Source organism: Phascolarctos cinereus, unplaced genomic scaffold, assembly GCF_003287225.1.
Source record: "Phascolarctos cinereus isolate Bilbo 61053 unplaced genomic scaffold, phaCin_HiC Scaffold_726;HRSCAF=1367, whole genome shotgun sequence".
Classification (NCBI taxonomy): Eukaryota; Metazoa; Chordata; class Mammalia; order Diprotodontia; family Phascolarctidae; genus Phascolarctos; species Phascolarctos cinereus.
Genome location: NW_027556098.1, coordinates 314,537,154 through 314,551,830, shown reverse-complemented (window position 1 = coordinate 314,551,830; position 14,677 = coordinate 314,537,154). Strand labels below are relative to the sequence as shown.

Sequence of the window (14,677 nt, the reverse complement as noted above, 5' to 3'; positions counted from 1 at the left end):
CTGGCTCCTTGCTGTTTTTTTTCCATGACCTAGGAGCTTAGAACTTGGGCTATAATATTTCTGAGAGTTTTCATTTTGGGTTTTCTTTCAAGAAGTGACTGGTTGATTCTGTCAATTTCTAATTTACCTTCTGGTGCTAGGACATTGGACATTTTTCTTTGATGATTTCCTAAAATCTAGTCTAGGCTGAAGTCCTTAAGTATAGACTCATTTTTTGTTCATGGCTTTCAGATAGTCTAGTTATTCTTAAATTAACTCTTCTTTTTCGGTGAGGCAATCAGGGTTAAGTGACTTACCCACAGTCACACAGCTAGTGTTATGGGTCTGAGGCTGGATTTGAACTCATGTCCTCCTGACAAATTAACTCTTATTGTCTGTTTTCTAGGTCAGTTTTTCCTATGAGATATCTTGGGTTTTTTTTTTAGTCTTTTGACTATGCTTTATTCTTTTTTGATGTCTCATGGAATCATTAGCTTCAATTTGGCCAATTCTAATTTTTAAGGAATTATTTTCTTTCTTTTTTTTAATATAAATTTATTTTTAGTTTTCAACATTCACTTCCACAAGTTTTTGAGTTCCAAATTTTCACCCCATCTCCCCTCTACCCCCACCCCAAGATGTCATGCATTCTGAATATCCCTTCCCCTACTCTGTCCTCTCTTCTATCTCTCTCCCCTTCTCTTATCCCCTTCCCCTTCTATTTTCCTGTAGGGCAGGATAGACTTCTGTACCCCATTTCCTATATTTATTTCCCAGTAGCATGTGAAAACATTTTTTTAAACACATATTTTTAAATCTTTAGGTTTCAAATTTTCTCTCTTCCTCCCTCCCCACCCACCCTCATTGGAAAGGCAAGCAACTCAATATAAGTTGTACATGTGCAGTTATACAAAATGCGTCCATAGTAGACATGTTGTGAAAAACTAACTCTATTTCCCTTAATCCTATCCTGCCCTCCCATTTATTCTATTCTTTCTTTTGACCCTGTCCTTCCTAAGAAGTATTTACTTCTGATTAACCCCTTTCCCAATCTGCCCTCCTCTCTATCATCCCCCTGCTCTCTTGTCCCCTTCCTCCCCTATTTTCCTGTAGGGTAAGACAGATTCCCATACCCAACTGAATGTGTATGTTATTCCTTCCTTAAGCCAAATCCTATGAGAATAAGATTCCCTCATTCCCTCTCACCTTCCCCCATTTCCCCTTCCACTGTAAGAGACTTTTCTTTTCTGTTTTTTTTTTGTGAGATAATATACCCCATTCTACCTCTCCCTTTCTTCTTCTCTGAGTATAATCCTCTCTCATCCCTTAATTTTATTCTCCAGATATGACCCCTTAATCTTCAACTCACCCTGTGCCTTCTATCTATTTATCTATACATACATACATATAATTTTTTCCCCTCCAACTACCCTAATATTGACAAAGGTCTCATGAGTTATAAATATCATCTTTCCATGCAGGAATGTAAACAGCTCAATCTTAATAAGTCTCTTATGATTTCTCTTTCCTGTTTCCCTTTTCATGTTCCACTTCAGTCCTGTATTTGAAAGTCAAATTTTCTATTCAGCTCTGGTCTTTTCATCAAGAATGCTTGAAAGTCCTCTGTTTCACTGAATGACCATTTTTTTCCCTGAAGGATTATACTCAGTTTTGCTGGATAGGTGATTCTTGGTTGTAATCCTATCTCCTTTGCTTGATTCTTGGTTGTAATCCTATCTCCTTTGCCCTCCGGAATATTACATTCCATGCCCTGTGGTCTTTTTAATGTAGAAGCTGCTAAATCTTGTGTTATCCTGATTGTGTTCCCACAGTACTTGAACTGTTTCCTTCTGGCAGCTTGTAATATTTTCTCCTTGACCTGGGAACTCTGGAGTTTGGCTACAATATTCCCAGGAGTTTAAGGAATTATTTTCTTCAGTAAGGCTTTGTATTTCTTTTTCCAGGCTATTAATTCTCTATTCATATTTTTCTTCCCTATCTCTTTTCCCATTTGTTTTTTTAAAAAGATTTTTTTAAAAAAAGAGTTCCAAACGTCATCTTTCCCTTCTCTCCCCCGCCTTCCTTGTAACAAACAGTAAGCAATCTGATATAGGTTATACATGTGCAATCATGTAAAATGTTTCCATGTTTGTAATTCTGTGCAAGAAGACACAAACAAAAATGAAAGAATGAAGGAAGGAAAGAAGGGAGGGAGGGAAGAAGGGAGGGAGTGGAGGAAAAATAATATGCTTCGGTCTGTATTCAGACAACATCAATGGCTATCACTCATCCCTTCAATGCACTCTCTCCTCACTTCTGCCTCTTGGAATCCCTAGTTTCCTTTAAAACTTAGTTCCAACATCACCTTCTAGGTAAGGAGATGTTAATCTGAGGCCTGTGAATTTGTTGTGGTTGGTTTTTTATTTTATTTTTTTTATTTTTTGGCTAGGCAATGGGGTTAAATGTGGTTGGTTTTTAAAAATATTTAATAACTGTATTTGTTCTTAGCATAAAGCCTGGTACATAGTAAGTGCTTAATAAATGTATTTGAATATTACTAGTTTCTTTTGTAATTCTAAGTACTTTATTTTATGCAATTAAGAATAATATTTTGAGATCGGTCCCACAGGATTAACCAGACTGCCAAAGATGTCCACGACACAAAAAAAGGTTAAGAACCCTGTTCTAGATGTCTTTCTGATCCCTCTCAGCTTCTATTACTTTTCCCACAAAAAACACCTTGCATTTATTTTGTATAGATTACATATCCATTTGCACGCTGTCTGCCCTGTTAGAATGCATGCTTCATGAGGGCAGGGCTTTTTTCAATTCTGTCTTTATATTCCCAGTGATTATCACAATTCCTGGCTTGTTGATGGTTATATATAGCAAGTTTCAGGCCTTCGAGACATCCTGGTTTCTGAACTCTAGATATATGCCAACCTATCAAAACTATTACTAAAATCTGGGACTACAAACCTTCCTTTGTGGCCTGATCAGGATAAAGAATAGCAGGACTATATCCTCCTTCCTTCTGGATAACAGTTGAAGACTATGTTAGCAGTGAAAAGAGTAAAAGCAGTGAAGAGCAAAAAAGATGCTGGTTTCAGTATCTTTAGGACGAAAGGTTTCTTTCAATTCTACATTCTGAATCTATGATTTAGCACCACAAGACCTAGATTCTAATTCTAGCTCTAATATTCACTAGCTGCGTGACTCTGTAGCAAGTCACTTCCTTTCTCTGAGTCTATTTTCCCCATCTGTAAAATGGAGATAATAATCTACCTGATAGGGCTGTTGTGGGGAAAGCACTCATAAACTTTTAAGTAGCATAGAAATGGGAATTATTATTTTTATTACTATTTTTCTAGCAGCTGAGAAACCACCAACAACCATCAAAGACCTGGCCTACGGAACCAATCTGCTTGCCACCAGGTGACAGCACTCAGCATCTCCAAACCATCAAGCAAGGCTGCATGTGGTGCCCTCCTTGAGACTTACCTTGTACACAGGGTCACAGTCAGCCTCAGTCAGCTCGATTACATAGTCCAAGTCCTGCTGCATAATGAAGCAGGTCCCATCACCTGAAAAAGAAAAAGAGGAAGAACTCAGCTCACACGGAATCATAAAATACTTAGAATCTGAGAAGGAGAAGTTATCTAAGAGCATAGGACTGGGGCAGCTAGGTGGTCCAGTAGATAGAGCACTGGCCCTGGAGTCAGGAGGACCTGAGTTCAAATCCAGCCTCAGACACTTGACATTTATTAACTGTGTGACCCTGGGCAAGTCAATTAACCCCACTGCCTACCAAAAAATAAAATAAAATAAAAGCACAGGACTGCAAATTAGAAAACTGGGTTCAAATGCCAGTCCTGAAATTTGTACAGTCTGCCACCTTGGGCTAGTTACCTGACCTCTCTGAGGTTAAGTGTACTACTGCATCAAACAGGGAGAAGAGCATGCATTCAATGTACCTCATGTGTTTGTTCTGAGGAAAATGCTTTGTTAACATTAAATAACTATAGAAATGTGAATCGTTACCACTTAGTCTGGTGTCTAACTCATTTGAGAACTTCTGCACAACATGGAAATGTAGTCCAGAGTAATGGAAAAGAGGGTTTGATCTGGTCATCAGAAGACTCAGGTTCCAGTGCTAGCTCTGACACTAGCTGTATGACTTCCTATCCTGGAATATTATTGTACTAAAAGAAGTAACAAACATGAGAAATTCAAAGAAACATGAGGAGATCTATATGAAATGATGCAGGGTGAAATTAGAGCAATATATCCAGTCACCAAAGTAATTTAAATAAAAATAACACTAAAAAGAAGCAAGAGTGTAATGGTGGCTTTTACACAAGTAAAATCAATGCAGTTAGAATTAAAAGGGAAACAGTCTACTGGGGAAAAAAAAATCTTTGGAGCAGATTTCTCTGACAAACTTTGATATCCAAGATGTATAGGACAATGACACAAATATAAGAATGAAAGTATTACTCAATAGATAAGTGTTCAAAGAATGTGAACAGGCAGTGCTCACATGAAGAAATAAAAGCTATCAAAAGACATGTAAAAAAATTCTCCAAATTACTAATAAGGGAAATACAAATTAAAACAACTCATAGCCAACAGATTTACAAAGATGACAAAAAATGAAAATGGCAATTGTTGGAAGGCCTCTGAGAAGACAAGCACACTAATTCATGACTGGTAGAGCTATGAACTGGTCCAATCATTCTGGAAAGCTACTTGGACCCTGAAAGTCACTAACTTGTGTCTCTAAGGCACATATAACCAAAGAGGTCAAATACAGAAGGAAAAGACCCATACATACAAAAATAGTTATAGCAGCACTTTTTGTTGTAGCAAAGAATCAGAAACAAAGTTGAGTACTCATCAAATGGTTGAATAAACTGTGGTATATGAATATAATGACATATCTCACCTTGTGAATGATATACATGATGGATTCAGAGAAACCTGAGAAGACTTGCATAAACTGATGCAGAATAAAATAAACAGAACCAAGAGAATAATTTAAACAATGACCACAACAATATAAAAGAGAACAACTTGGAAAAACTATAGAATTCTGATCAATGCAGTGACCAGTTATAACTTCAGAAAACGAAGAATGAAGCATGCCTCTCATCTCTTGGCAGAGAAATGAGGGACTAGATGTGCACAATGACAAACATGTTTTCAGGTATAGCCAAATGAATTTTTTGTGTAATCATGCTTATTTGTTACAAAGGAAAGCTTTATTTAGGGGCAGATCAGTTTAGTGGATAGTGACAGAGTGGGAAAAAAAAGATAATAAAATATTTTTAAATACATAGAAGAAAACGAAGTTAAGAAAGGGACACAGGACAATTTTTAAAAATATATTAAATTTATCATATACTTAAGAAAAACATACCTAACTGTTCATTGTTGTATAATCCTCTTTTTTATTGTTTGTATACTGAAACTATTTGTTGAAGCCTGTTCAGTTCATCATAAAAGAGGAAAAGTGTTTAAAATAAAAATAATCCCAATAATGGTCCTGGAGAACAGACAATAATGCATCCTTTTTTCTTCTTTTTGGTGAGGCAAATGGGGTTAAGTGACTTGCCCAGGGTCACTCAGCTAGTAAGTGTCAAGTATCTGAATTCAGATTTGAACTCAGGTCCTCCTGACTCCAAGGCCAGAGCTCTATCCACTGCGCCAACTAGCTGCCCCTGAAGCATACTTTCCTCTTCTAATCAGTGAAGTGAGGGACTACTAGGGCAGAATGCTATGTCATCAGAAGTCACTTTATTTTATGTTTAATTGCTTTTGGTTTCAAGCACAGGGCTGACAATGTACTGTGATTTTGTGTCTCTTGTCTGAAGACCAACCTAGTTAACTCCTAAGAGATTCATAGCAGAATGGTGGCTGCCAAGGAATGAAATTCTGTTAGTCAAAGAAATTCATGAAGACTGTTTCTATTAAGTCCTAGAGGGGCTGAACACTTTATCAATGGAGGGAGCACTCTGAGAGGTGAAAATACAAAAACTTTTTAAGTACTGGAAGATTATTATATCACAAGTAAGGGAAAGGGAGGGCTTGAAGAAGGATATAATGGTGTCAAATGCACTGAGAATGTCAGAGAGACTGAAGATAAAGAAAAGACCATTCAATTTAGCTAAAAGGAGGACAACAACAGGAAGAAAAGAGATATATCCCTGCCATGGTAATTTTTTAGAAACACATATGTCACACTGCAGTAGAAGTGACTGTACTGTTATTTTGCCTGAAAGCTAAGCTTTTTATTTAATTCTCTAAACTATTCACTCACATTTTCCTAGCCCTAATGCTAGCTTCAGAATATCTGAAATAGAAATCATTGTACTCTTTTATACACATCATTAAAACATGGTCCAACCTCTTTGTGCCTCAGTTTCCTCATCTCTAAAATGGGGTTAATAATTCCTACCCTGCTTATCTCTATAAGGCTACTATGAGGTCAAATGAGATTACGTATATGAAAGTATTTTATAACCTGTAAAGCACTGTACAAATGTGAAGGATTATAATTATAATAGATAGGATTAACATAAAGTATAAATTCCTCTTGCTGTCATTTGATCAAGTGCTTAAGGTTTATAAAGCCCTTTCTGGGGAGGGGGAAAAAGACCCCTTCATGCAGTAGAAAGATTACTATCCCCATTTTACAGATGAGTAAACTGAGGCTCAGTGAAGTGACTTGCCCAGGATCACACAGTGTCACCATAGCTCAAACCCAGTTCTCCTGATTTCATTCCACTAAAATAGACGCTCAGCCCCAGTGCTAAAATTCACACGGCGTTCATTCACGTGCCAAAGAGGTCAGTTCCGTACTTATGACTCCGGAGATACCTTGGCTGGCAGCGAATCCATCTCGGTAAGCCAACAGAGACAGTACTGGAGCTCCTGATCGGTGAATGACCTGAACTGGGACCCTGCAGGGAGAAATATCAGGATGGTGACCAACAAGATTGCTTGAGAAGTGAGGCCAAAGCAGGGAGAAAAATAAGATATTCACAATGATCATTTCCTGCCTAAGATCTCCCTGAAGCTGACTTGAAAGCTGAGAGGCAGAGAGGTCTAGTGGAAAGAGTCCTGGAGTAAGAATCAGAGGACTTAGGTTTGGATCCCAGACCTGTGTGACCTTGGGCAAGTCACTTCTCTCTGGGTCTCAGTTTCCTCATCTGGAAAAAGAGCAGGTTATCTAGAAGATCTAGCTCTAAGAGTTCTTCCAACTTGAAATATTATCCTATGAAAGTAAAAGCACAGTCTGTAAATAAAGCTAACCTTAGAGTTCAGGTGAGAAAGTAAAAAACTTCCTTCTTTAATAACATTGTTGATTACGTGATTTACAGTAAGCCCTGCCCCTTCCAAGGTAGTTCTTGTGTCAAGAATGAATTCTTTAAATTATTTATTTCAGGAACTTGAAGGGAAGAACCTGCTGGTTATTTACTTTCAACAAGGTAGGGGGCAAACTTGTAAACCAGTTTATATCAACCCACTCAGTCTAAGATATCCATGCCAGTTTGGTCCAAAAAAGTACTAACCTAAATGGGAAGGTGGCAAGCATACTGGAAAGAGGTTTGTCTGTGCAACCAACAGACCTGGGCTCTTATCCCAGTCAGGCCACTTCTTAGCTATGTAACCATGGGCAAGTCACTTGCCATCTCTAAGCCTCAGTTTCCTTCCGTGAAATGGAGATGATAATATTTGCACAGGCCATTTTCATAGGTTTGTTGTAAGGAAAGTAAATTGCAAATTTTAAAGTTGCTACAGAAATGGAAGAAGTTATTTCTGAGTCAAGGGAATTGACCAAGACAATAGAAGCAGCTACCCCATACCATGAGAGATGATGACAGGGTCAAGAGTAGAAAGTGTTAATGGTGAGAAACAGGAGAAGCAGAGCACAGAATTTGGAGTTAAGTAGGAGAAATTATTACTTAAGCAATTTACCTTTAGGTCCAAGAAGCAGTGTGGAGTAGTGACTTGAAAGCTGGCCTCTGAGTTAGGAAGACCTACACTGAAGTCCTGCCTCTGACACAGATTGCTTGTGTGACTCTGGACAAGTCACATGAAATGCTCAGTGGCCCAGGCAACTCTAAGGCTAAATTACAAGACAGCTGCTGATCTGCACTGGCAGAAGGAGCCTTTTTAAGAGAAGTTCCCTACAGCTATGAAATCACAGGTTTGGACAAAACAAAGAACAAAAAACCATCAGGTCTGATAAGTTGTGTTGTCCCTACCAGTATAACCAGCAAGTAATTTACTCGCAACAGAAAAGCTATTTTTTTTTAAGGCAATTGGGGTTAAGTGACTTGCCCAGAGTCACACAGCTAGTGTCAGATGTTTGGTCTGAGGCCGGATTTGAACTCAGGTCCTCCTGACTTCAGGGCCTGTGCTCTATCCACTGTGCCACCTAGTGGCCCCAAGAAAGCTATTTCTTAAATGTGAGCTTTGAGTATGACCAATTATTAAAAAGTATGCTAAATGAGAGTATTCTTATGTGGTTCCAGAGACTGTAACTATGGAAGGGGAGAAAGGCATGCAGTAAAAAGGCAGATCTGATCTCACTGAACAGAAACTCTTGCTAAGAGTTAGAGCTACCCCACAATGGAGCAGAGTGCCTCAAGAAGTAACCAGTGTCCTTTCACTGGCATTCAAGCAGAGACAGATGTGAAGTCTGTCCATCGACTATACTTAAAGCCTTTCCCATCTGGAAGAACTGTGTGAAGATCCAACAGGATTGCTTCAAGAGCCTACAGTCCTGGAGTGACTGACTTAGAACCTGAAAGGAAGCAGCAGCGAAGACATTGATGTCACGGGAGGAATAATACCAAAGTATAAGCAGACAACAATGGCTGAAGTCCAGCAGTGTGAGGATATTCGGTATGGGGCAAACATTCTCCACAGGTACCACTCATGGTTGTATGACAAGGTACAGTAATAATTGATCATTCCCAAAATCTGGAATGACTAAGAACAAACATTTATTTCTAGGGCATTTGAAGTATCTTCCTAACAACAAACCTGGGAAGCAACTGGTACCAGTACTCCCACCCTCATTTTACAGATATGGAGACCAAGTTTCAGAGAGGTTAACTGTCTTGACCAAGGAAACACAGCTAATAAAGTCTAACTTCACGTGCTTGCTACCAAACCATAACTACTCTCTTCACGATGATGACCTTGAGTTACCAAAAATAAAGTTAAATCATTATGTGTAATACTCAAAGTTATAATGTTTAAAAAGGCAGGGAAGTTATGCAGTTCACTAAGAAGGAAAAGTCTTGGTGTTTGCAGACATGTTTCAGTTACTGAAGAGTATCACTTATAGGATCTTTCATTCCTTGAATCAACTGATCTATCAATAAGCATTTATTAAATACCTAGTATATGTCAAGCACTGCTAAGCACTATGGACAAAAAAATAAATAGTCCCTGCTTATATCCTACTGTGGGAAACCATATGTATCCATATAAGTAAATATAAAATACAATAAATAAGAAGAATAAATAGGATAAATAGAAATAAATAGGAAGCATTTAGAGAAATCAAGAAAGGCTTCATTCGTAGAGAAAGTGGCATTAAACTAAGCTTTGAAGAAAGCCAAGGATTCTAAGAGACAGAGGTAAGAGAGGAATGCACTTCAGGAATATGGAATGCAAGAGGCATGGGATACTGTCTGTTAGAAACAGTTAAGCAGACAAAACTGGCTGGACTGCTAAGTAGTAGATGCCTGATAAGTCATTACTGCTCCCAGGACCCTCATTCCCTAGCCACGCTGGATGCTGTGCACACACACAATATACTATGACTTTGCTCTCTGACACAGCACCATGCCAGAGGTTAATAGGCAGGTGTGAGGGTATCAGCACCTGTGCTTAGATGCAAAGTAAGCCAGGGCACCAAGATCTCAGGTTGCTCCCTTTGAGAGGCTGGCAGATTGCTGCTGATTTCTTTCTGTAAGCAGGTTTGTAAAGCTTTGGATTTTGATTCAACCAAAAAAAAATCTTTCAATGCAACAAATATGTCTTCATGTTTCCTTGGCGCTTTCTGGAATATATTTCTCTTCACTTTTAGGTACTGACATCCTTTTCTTTCTTTGAGGCCCAGTTCAGGACTTTCCTCAGTAAGTCTTCCTGTTCTCTGTAGCTAAAAATAGCCTTTTCTCAGATTTTCCTAAAGCACTTTGTCTCACGCTAAACTATCAAGGGTTGACAACATGCTGACGCCTTGAAAGTGGTGAATGGTACAGGAAGAAGCACAGGGAAGTGTGAGAAAAACAACTAACAACATCAGAAAACAGGAATTTCTGGGAAATATTTAAAGTGTCAGGAACATTCAAGGAAGATAAAGCTGAGAAACTATTTAATGAAGGTTACAGGAGCATATAAATGGCGATTTTTTTTATAACAGACATCAGATTTTCTAAGGAGAGGATAAGAAGAAATGCTCTTAAATTATAGCAAGAGAGATTTTAGCAAGGCATACAGAACAGTGACAGCATGAATTGTTAATTCCTGGGACAGAGAGGTTGAGAAATCACCTTTTTTGTAGATCATTAAGAACAAGAAAACCATCTCTTGAATGGATTAGGTCAGGTCTCGTGTGAAGGCAGAGGGGTGTACTAAGTGACCTAGACAGGTTCCTTCCAGCCTCAGATTTTGACAGGTTCACTACCACCCAGGGGAATGCTGGTGGGGAACCTTGAGGTCCTTTAACCTATAAATGCTAGAGAAGGACAGAGTATCATGTTTAATGAAATAAAGAGTTGTTCCATAGCATAAGCTCAATTTTCAAAACAAACATGACACCAAGGGCCATTTACTATCTTTCAATATAACTTCAGGAAAAGTAATGAGATAAATCTGAGGGGCAACACTGGAAAAAGAGGAAATGTTGCGCTGGATCAGTGTTCACCTGGAAACCAGACTAAAATCAGATTGAAACCCACTTGATGAATCTGTGATTTCATCCATACGAGCACACCTACCAACAAAGATTCCAAACCCCCCATCCACACTTTCTCCTCCTATATGACTCTTGTTCATGTCTGTCCATCAAACTTCAAGACAGAATAATTAACCCAACAGACCAGTGTGTGAAAGCTGGAAAGGTAAGTTGGAGACTGCCTTCAAGTTCTTTTACTATTATAGATGAATCAGTGTTACATGTAGGCAAATGACTTCTCAGTCTGCTGATACCAACACATCTAAGCTATGATACCCTCAATCTGCCGACTGATTTAGTCCAAATTACTAGCCTAAAGTAGAAAGGAAGCCCAGTGACGAGAGACCTGGATGTGCTGTCAGGAGATCTGGGCTTGTATCTTAGCTCTGACATTCACTAGCTATGTGACCTCGGGTAAGTCATTTACCCTCTCTAAGTCTCAATCTTCTCTTCTGTAAAATGGAAATAATACCCACACTGGCTATTCTCACAGATTTGTTATTAGGGAAGTGCTCACTCTCACTACATAATTAACTCCTATTTCTAAGATCATAAATGCTTTTGAAGTTGAACAGAGGCTAAAAAATTCCAGCTCACCAAAAACCTACACCAACAAAATACACTGGTACTCACCTTGGATTCCTTACATCCAACTGATATATGTTCCCATCTTGAGTCCCCGCCAACAGAGAAAAGCCAGAGAGGAAAGTACAGCAGTTGAAAGCATCTGAACCAACAAAGAGGAACACCTGGAAGGAAGTGGGAAGAAAAGAAAGCTGTGTAAAGGTCAATTTACTTTCTGAGATAAGCAAGCCAGCAAAGTCAATTTTATCTGTTTTGAGACACTCATTCATCTCTTCAATCATTTCAAATTACCTCTTTCCCTCCTAAAATGTTCTCTTAGAACTAGAATTCTAGAACTTGGCCTGGATCTCCCATTTGTCCCTAGTATAGTCTACATTATCAATTTGTGTAACTGAACTATCCCCAGGAGGGTGCAAGCTCTCACGGCACAGGGACTATATTGTATCTCAAGCACCACGCCCTGGGCCTTGCACAGAACAGTTTGTTGAACCAATACGAATAAGACTCTGTGCTAAGTATCATCGAGGACATAAAGATCAATGAGACATAATTCCTTTCTTAAAAGAATTCTTTATTATTGTTGTTGTTAACAATAGCTAGCATTTATACAATACTTTAAGGTTTGCAAAGAATTTTACAAATATCTCATTTGATCCTCAACAATCTTGGGAGGCAGATATTATTATTATACCCATTTTACAGATGAGGAAACGGGGGGGTAAATAAAAGTTAAGTAACTTGCCCAGGGTCACCAAGCTAGTGTGTATCTGGCAGGATTCAAATTCAGGTCTTCCCAACTTCAAGTCAGGAGCTCTATTCACCAAGCCATCTAGCTGCCTTGAAGGCACTCTCAAGGTAACCATCTTATTTTAGATCCATACTACCTCTCACTGAGGCTATAGTAATAACTTCCTAACAGATCTTCCTGTTTCTAATTCATTCCTTCTCCAATCTGTCTTCTACACAGTGATACACAAGCAATCTTCCTTAACAAACTGCTCAGATCACTAGCTCTTCATAACAATCATTAGTGGCTCCTCATTCCCTTCCAAGTATACCCTGATACCTGGCTCCAACCTACTTTTCCTGCTTTCTTTCATATTATTCCTCTTTGTCTATCATCCATTCCAGTAAAACTGAGCTACTCTCTTCCTCCCATTCTTGTCCCACTCTCACCATCTTTATGTCTTTGCCCCTACACAGGCTCCCCTACCTGGAATGGACTGCCTCCCACCACCTGTCTATTAAAACTCCTCTCTTCCTTCATGGATCAACTCAGGTATTATCTCCTCCATGAAGCCTTCCCTAAGTCTCTCCCTCCCCACCCAGGGGAAAACGATCTGTTCCTTCTCTGCCCTTAATTCATTGTACTTTTGTATCTGTCCTTCATGCTAAAATGTTTTTCTCTATGAGTCTTCAATGTTTTGTTTCTTACACATAATAGCTGCTTAATAAATTTTAATTAATTTGAATCCAATGATGCAGAATCTAACACGTGCTGTATGGCCTTAAGAAACTGGTCTGGTTCTTTTTGTTCATTCTTTTCCATTCTAGAATATAGAGTGGAGGCTCTGATTTGCCCTAGGAGTTCAAGCCATGGGGATCGGGGAGGCCAAGAAACTAGGCCAGATGTTGTCACGGCCCAACTATGACACCTTAAGAAGCATACATCTTGGACCCCAGCCCAGTAGAAGTCGGCATTGCCAACTCTGGACATAAATCTAGTGGGACTAATGCTATGTAGGAAGTGAGTGAGACCATGAGCCTAATTCCTTTTTGGTTGATGTATTTCTTCGTTAGAATATTTTTCAGATCTGAGCATGAGAGGTCCCTCATGATGCTAAGGGTAACTGCTCTAGTAAAGGCCAATATTTACCCTTTTGGTGCCTGGCCTAAAAACACAGTAAACTTTACATTGGAGTCCCAGAGACCAAGGTGAAGTGGAAGGAATGTGTCCCTGAGGTACTGGGGAGAGCTGTATGTTTGTCCTTGTTATATCTTTGAAGTGAATATCCCCTTGTAAAAGCTAATCTGATTGTAAGTGGTTAAATGGAAGTGTAGCACTATTCACTGGGCCCCTAAAAATGAGGGGGGAACACAGCCAGTTGGAGGGATTAAGCCAGTGGCAGAGGATAGAGACTCTCCAACCCTTTCAGGGTCACAAGGGATAAAATGTAACAGGCCTGGCCCTATAAGAGTAAGTGGAGGAAAAGCAACCATGTTATATATAGCACAATTCTTTACTTCAAGCCCTTCCTATGGTTCAATCAGAAGACAAGCTGGACCCCTTCTGAATGCAAAACAGAACTAAAGGCTGAGAGAACACTCTACTCTTTCTCCCAGGAAACTGACTGTTCTTTTTATTTATGTACCAGCTGGGGGGGGGGGGTCCTGGGGAGTTCCCTCTTTGACTGAAGCAGAAAAGAAGACATGATCTATAACACTGGGGTTGGGGGAATTAGTTCCTGGCTGGCTTACTTATTCCTTCTTCTGGACAATTTATGTCTTAATGGAGACATTTTTTAGGTCAGAGAGCAAGAAGACAGATACTGACTTTACACTACAGAAGAAATCCTTGGCCTTATAGTAGGGCAGCCTTGGCCTCACAGTGACCTCTCATGCCTGAATCCAATTTAGACATTCTGGAAAGTATTTTAACAAAGACACACATCAGGCAAAAAGCTTGAGAGAGGAGCCAAGAATGGATGAAAAAGTACACTTATTAAAGAGGATTCTCAGCAAAATTAGAGCTGCGGCTTTGCTAGCCTGGTTTCCTTCTTACAGGATTCAACTGACTGACTAACTGACTGACTGATGCAATGGCAGAACAGCACCCCTTCCCTTTCTCCCCTCCGGACATTCACTGGACCATCAGAATAATAAAAAGCCAAGAAATGTAAATTATTTTAAAAAGTGATCTGTTCCTTTTCTGCACTTGACTCGTTACCCTTTATATTAGAGTTCTGCACTTGATCTTCCTCCTATTAGGCTGCAAGCTCCTTGAAAGCAGAGGCTGTCTCTTACCAGTTTTTGGATCCTAATATCTAGTGTTGTGCTTTGCACATAATGACATAATAACACACATTTAATTAATTTGAATCAAATAAGGCAGAATGTAACTAGTGCCATAAAGAG

At 39.2% G+C, this 14,677-nt stretch overlaps 1 protein-coding gene and 1 long non-coding RNA gene across 5 annotated transcripts in view; one reads left to right on the top strand and one right to left on the bottom strand.

Moving 5' to 3' along the window:
- The window catches only part of LOC144458210 (uncharacterized), a 43,470-nt gene extending 39,451 nt beyond the window's left edge, over nucleotides 1-4,019 (top strand). Inside the window, exon 3 of one of the 2 annotated variants that reach the window (XR_013487779.1) lies at nucleotides 3,354-4,019. This is a non-coding gene — a long non-coding RNA (uncharacterized LOC144458210). Of the gene's footprint in view, nucleotides 1-3,350 lie in introns of both variants that reach the window. The other variant, XR_013487778.1, reaches the window with a different exon arrangement.
- Nucleotides 1-14,677, bottom strand: part of PAAF1 (proteasomal ATPase associated factor 1) — a 66,957-nt gene that overhangs the window by 8,416 nt on the left and 43,864 nt on the right. For 2 of the 3 annotated variants that reach the window (XM_020989589.2, XM_020989588.2), the window contains 3 exons: nucleotides 11,591-11,706; nucleotides 6,859-6,941; nucleotides 3,481-3,563 (listed from right to left, as the gene is read on the bottom strand). In XM_020989589.2, the coding sequence (XP_020845248.1) occupies nucleotides 3,481-3,563; nucleotides 6,859-6,941; nucleotides 11,591-11,706 (282 nt within the window). Of the gene's footprint in view, nucleotides 1-3,480; nucleotides 3,564-6,858; nucleotides 6,942-10,553; nucleotides 10,739-11,590; nucleotides 11,707-14,677 lie in introns of those variants that run through there. The other variant, XR_002325128.2, reaches the window with a different exon arrangement.